The sequence below is a fragment of the Hordeum vulgare genome, chromosome 6H (genome assembly GCF_904849725.1).
Source record: "Hordeum vulgare subsp. vulgare chromosome 6H, MorexV3_pseudomolecules_assembly, whole genome shotgun sequence".
NCBI lineage: Eukaryota > Viridiplantae > Streptophyta > Magnoliopsida > Poales > Poaceae > Hordeum > Hordeum vulgare.
Genome location: NC_058523.1, coordinates 488,626,413 through 488,631,965, shown reverse-complemented (window position 1 = coordinate 488,631,965; position 5,553 = coordinate 488,626,413). Strand labels below are relative to the sequence as shown.

At 45.8% G+C, this 5,553-nt stretch overlaps 1 protein-coding gene across 1 annotated transcript; it reads right to left on the bottom strand.

Moving 5' to 3' along the window:
* Positions 1–863: 863 nt before the first annotated feature.
* On the bottom strand, positions 864–3,779 carry LOC123405656 (tetraspanin-8-like). The gene is made up of 2 exons (XM_045099266.1): positions 3,249–3,779; positions 864–1,169 (listed from the first exon to the last, which is right to left on the bottom strand). Exons 1-2 carry the CDS (start codon positions 3,777–3,779, stop codon positions 864–866), a joined length of 837 nt encoding a protein of 278 aa, XP_044955201.1.
* Between the last annotated feature and the right edge of the window lie 1,774 nt (positions 3,780–5,553).

Below are 5,553 nucleotides of genomic sequence, written 5' to 3'. Positions count from 1 at the left end.
CATAATGTGGCAGGCACAGCGTGAGGCTGGCTTCACAGAGCAGCGACCACTGCCCGCTTCCAACGGTGGAAGGAAAACGGGCCGCTGCACATCTTGGCCGCTTGGGCCTCGCAGCCTTGCTCCAACGAACCACCATTTTTATTTTATTTTTCTGTCATTCCATCAGCTGTTACAACCGTCGTTAGATAGCCGCTTGGGCCCGTCATTTTTATTTCATTCCATCAGCTGTCTTGCCTAAAAAAAACAGTTACAACCGTCGTTAGATAGCCGCTTGGGCCCGTCATTTTTCTGTCATTCCATCAGCTGTCTTGCCTAAAAAAACAGTTACAACTGTCGTTAGATAGCCGCTTGGGCCTGACGGGCTACTCCAGTGAACCATCATTTTTTTTAATTTGCCTGTCATTTCGTCACTTATAATTGTCGTTACATACCCATTTTAACAGAATACCAAAAAATGTGTCATGATGCATATCGTGCGCTTGCATATCCACCACTTGGATCAAGTAAATTCAGACTTCTAGACTAGCCGGCTGTCAGCAACTCATAATCATAATCTCCGAGATGTACAAAACCACATTGCAGTCAGAGCAGAAAGCATGATCACAGGTTCGGCAGATTCGAACGCTGAAGAACACCGTTGAACATGACTTCACGAGCATCAATCAATTCAATTCACAGCCTACCCAAACAGATTTTACACCAGCTCTGTCACCTCTGCGCTAGCTGTACCAGTACTGCACTAAAAATAAGCAAAAGAGAAGAGAAGAAAAAGAGAACAGGACGAGCTCCAAAATCCACTCTGATTCTCTGAATCCTGAACCTGAAACCAGCTGATAAGCCCCGGACGGGCGGAGCAATCAGAATCAGTAGTAGTATCCGCCGCGGCGTGGCCGGTCGTTGTTGTGGAGGGCACAACAGCCGAGGGAGTAGGCGAGGAGGAGGAGCAGGAGGGAGGCGATGTTGGCGCCGGCCAAGGCCCGCCAGTTGCTCTTGGCGGTGGCCAGCACGCCCACCTTGCACGCGTTGCAACGGAAGCACATCAGGCCCGGGTCGTTGCTCCACGCCTGGCAGTCCGCGTCCGTCGTATCCAGCCCGCTCGCCGGGGCCTCGTGGAACGTCGCGTTCACCGCCCGGTACCCGCAGTACGCCGGCGGCTTGCAGCACCCGGACTGCATGCAATGCAAAGATTGTTCATTTCAGAGCACACACTTTGTTAGCTGGCTCGATGACCTGCTTTGATTCATTCAAGGAGGAGCAGAGTGGCGCACTTGTTGTGCAAAATAATAGTAACAGGGATCATTAAGCCACGAGAACAAAAAAAAAGTTGTCTCAAAATATAACACAAACCTTTATTGATACTTTATTTACCCCCACCAATATGTTACAGAATCATATACCATACCTAACTACATCAGTTTTGTGCAAAACAACCATTTGTTGGTTAAGACCTTGTCTTAGTGAGTCGAAATATCTCTTACCCCCTCCGTTTTAAAGGTGTATTAAACTTTTTCAAAGCTGAACTTCTCTAACTTTGATCAAGTTTATATAGAAAGATATCAATATTTGGAATACAAAACTGGTATCATTAAATTCGTCATGAAATTGTATTGTAGATGTTGACATATTTTTGCTATAAACTTGGTCAAAATAGACACATCTGACTTTAGAAAACTAATACACCTTATATTTTAGAGGTGGAGGTATTTTAGATTTTAGGATGGATAGAATAAGAAACTAGCCAAAAACAAAACAAATGACAGGGCCTTTTTTATGCACACAATATTTTGATACATAAAACAGAAATAAAATAATTTACGTGTCACCTGATGTTTTAATCAACACTACAATTTCCCTTGATTTTCTTGTCTTCTCTCATAGATTTTTTTCCAAAATGTATGGTTCATTTTCTTATTCTCAACTTTTACTTTACTTTTTGTATATTTATAAGCTATTTCTTGGCGGGAATGTTTACAAGCTGGTGACATGAAGACCATAATACACTTGGGACATATCCAAGTGTCTTGGGCTTGTTTGGTTCGCCGGATTTGGTAAACACGGGAATAAAAAAATGTAGAAATAGAATGTCATGACATCTAGAATCTTATTGGGATCGAAAATATATGAATCACCAATAGAAGTTGTTTAGTTGTAGCACAGAAAAAAACATATGAACTTTATATAGAAAATTAGGGTATGTTGTACAGTTATCATAGACACAAAGAAAAAAACTCCAAGAGGTCTCACCTATTGCTGGAATTCTTATTGAATTGTAGTGTAGGAAAGCAATCTATAGGATTTCTAGACAGTTCATTCATTTGAACCAAACAACCTTCATAGGAAAAAATTCTATGGATTCGAATCCTATAAAAGTTCTTTGAAATTCCTCCAAACAAAAGAGGCCCAAAAGGTTTGTCTTAATTAAAGCAATGACTAGATTCTCCTAGGCTTTTGTTTTGGTGGAGGGAATGCAATGTTCTCATTTACAGAGGCAGTACTCCGGCCAATTCAAATCAGGACCCGGCAGAAGGAATTGTCAACGATGGAGTGGTTTTTTTTCTTTTGGTGTGTGTGTGTGTGGGGGGGGGGGGGGGGTCACTTTACCGGAGGCCATTTCTATGCCGAATTCAGTCGCGGGGAAATACTTTAGGCATGAGCACCAGCTTGACTATATGAGCAATAGTTTTCAAAACATCATGAGCGCCAGTTTGACTATATGACGCCCATGAATTTCCCGTCGACCTTGGTGTGCATATATCTCTTTGTTTTTTCTCTCATGTGAATACCGTTTCTTTCAAATAAATTTAATGTTTTGGCACGGTTACTGAAAATGGTAGTTTTTTCAATATAAAATAACTTTTGTAGTACAAATACACTTCGTTCACCCACCGACATTTTTCAGGCCAACCATGAGTTTACACGATAGTTGATATTTTTGGATATCGCATTTTCGGTGTTTGTACTTTTGAGTCACTGAGCGAGTGATGTTTATACTTGCAGATTTCCAGTAAAATGGTCAAGAGCCTATATGGCGATCAAGATATGGATGTAGGCAATTAATCATGAGCCTTACTTAGCAGCTCATGAATTGAAGTTCAAGGGACATATTAATGCAACGTTCAATATCCATAAATAAATGGGAAGAGGCAAAAAGTGAGTACTATCTGAGTGAAACGGTTTGCAGTCGCGTAATACATGCATGCCATGCAAGATGCAACCATCCAACGGATCCGCAATGCACGCACGCATACCTGGAGGAGCGGCAGATGCAGGCGGTAGAAGTCGGTGGCGTCAATCCCGGCGGAGACGCCACCGAGCCGGCCGCTGAACCGGCCATCCCCGCAGACGCCGGCGTCGGCCATGCAGCTGTGGATCTGTTGCCACGTCTCGTAGTCCCCGACCTTGTCCTTGAGCCAGTCGGAGTAGTCCCCGATCCGGTAGTCCCCGTAGCCGCGCCCGTCGGCGGCGGTGGCGGCGCCCTTGTTGGTGACGGCGTAGGCGAAGACGGTGACGAAGAACATGCCGATGACGAGCAGGAACATGGCGAGCACGTAGAGCCAGAGGAGCGGGCTGCATGAGCGGCAGCACGCGCCGAAGAGGGCCATGAGGGAGAGGAGGAGGATCCCGCCGCCCAGGGCGAGGGTGGGCAGCCGCAGCAGGCGCTGGCACTCGGTGGAGGTGCCGTGGTCGTGGAGGTAGGCGCCCGCGCCGATGAGCGGGACGGCGGCCACCAGGGACACGATGCTCAGGGCGCCCAGGACGCCGTTCGAGAGGTTCACCATTGCGGCCGGACGCCTTCGATCGATCCTGTCGAGTCTCTCTGTGTAGTAGGGTGTGGGGCGTGCGTGCGTGTGTCAGTGTGCTTCTCCTAGTTAGCAAATTTGTTTTTAGAAACAAAACCTTTTTTTTTAACAGAAACAACTTCTAGTTAGCAAATGGCTGCGACTGGCCATGTCTGCGTGCCGCGTGTTACAATCGGAAGGTTTTAGGATGATGTACTCCTGTTTGCATAACTAGCATAAATGCCCGTGCGTTGCAACGAGGAATATTGTAACCCATCCCATGCGTCCACGTATTGTCCTATCGTTCTTCTTCTCTCCCCGGAATCTCCATTAACATTAATTCATATTTAATTTTTTCCTACTTTAAAATATAATGTCCAAAAAGTAAAAAAATTTACCATGTCTGGCGCTCTTTTGTTGACACGTTGTTGCCGCCAGCAGTAGGAGCACACACCCCACGCCACACATGGCCACTTTTCTGGACATCATCATTGGGCCTCGTTGGGATCATGATTAGGACACATAGAGCAATGGGAGAGATGGTAAAATGAAGCCCCCCAACTGACGTGCGGGACGAAATAGGACGCGAGCAAGATGCACCGTTGTTACATTCTCTCTACTCTTCATCCCTCCTTTTCTTCTCCGTGTCTCACCAACAACGTCGGCTACATCCTGAGTTAAGGATATGTTAATTGTCAGCAAGTCCAGGTGAGCTCCAAATATCTTCTTCCCTAAGAAATAATTATTCTAATATTTCACTCATTTTTAATTATTGTATTTGATGATGTAATAGACATGAACATTAAACCATTACAGTAATAACAAATGACATCGAATAATTATATGGGTGCTCATTTAGATTTTTTTTGAGGATATGTTAATTATCAGTAAGTCCTGGTGAGCTCAACTTTTTTTTGAGAATATGTTATTTATGCAACAAGTAATTTCGAAAGGTAGTATTTATTCCCTATATTTCACTTATTTTAGTTATTTTATGTGATGATATAGTAGGCATGAATATTAAACTACGACAGTAACAACAAACAACAACATGTAATTATATCGGTGCTCATTTAAAATATTTGTTTGCAATCGGTGCTAGGCTGCTAGCAGCTAGTAGCACGCATAACAACATCTAGCAGTTTCTTTTTCTCAAAAAAATCCAGCAGTTTCTCGTTGATTAATCCACTAAAAGAAAGCAACCCACAACAAAAAGAATCCCCACCAAGAACTTCCCACTGCGTTGTCCTTATCCAATCCTCCGAGCAGCGCTGCTCTTTTTTCCTCTCTACCATCCATCCGGCCATCCACGAGCTCCTCCCATGGAATTGCACGAGCGCTCGAGCCGCCTGTATCGGGCGAGCAGCAACAGCAAGCCGCGACGCCCCTGCCCTATGCTCCCTTCTCCTTCTTCTCCCTCCTTCCTATTTCTACTCTCTCCCTTAACTCCTCCTCTCTTCTCGTTGCCACAGGACCTCAAGCTGCCATGTATGTTGTACCGAGCTCAAGTCCAACAGTGAACCCCTCGGAGCGCCGCCCTCCTCAACCCCATCTAGATCCATGCCGTCCCTATAGGATCCACATCGCCCAGCCACAACTTCTTTGCTCTTCGCGCAACCCACCTCTGGCCACCGGAGCGAGCGTGTGTGGCCGGCCGAACGACCTCCCCAGCGCCGTTCTGCCTAATTGCGGCCCCACGCCCGACCGCCGCGGGGAGGATCTCCTCCGCCGCTAACTTCTCTGCTCTTCGCGCAACCCACCTCTGGCCACCGGA

Bases quoted from the DNA above. Each gene is read 5' to 3' on its own strand.
- LOC123405656 (XM_045099266.1), bottom strand. From the start codon at position 3,779: ATGGTGAACCTCTCGAACGGCGTCCTGGGCGCCCTGAGCATCGTGTCC. The intron at 1,170-3,248 runs GTATGCGTGCGT...CATTGCATGCAG, and splicing joins TGCATCTGCCGCTCCTCCAG to TCCGGGTGCTGCAAGCCGCC.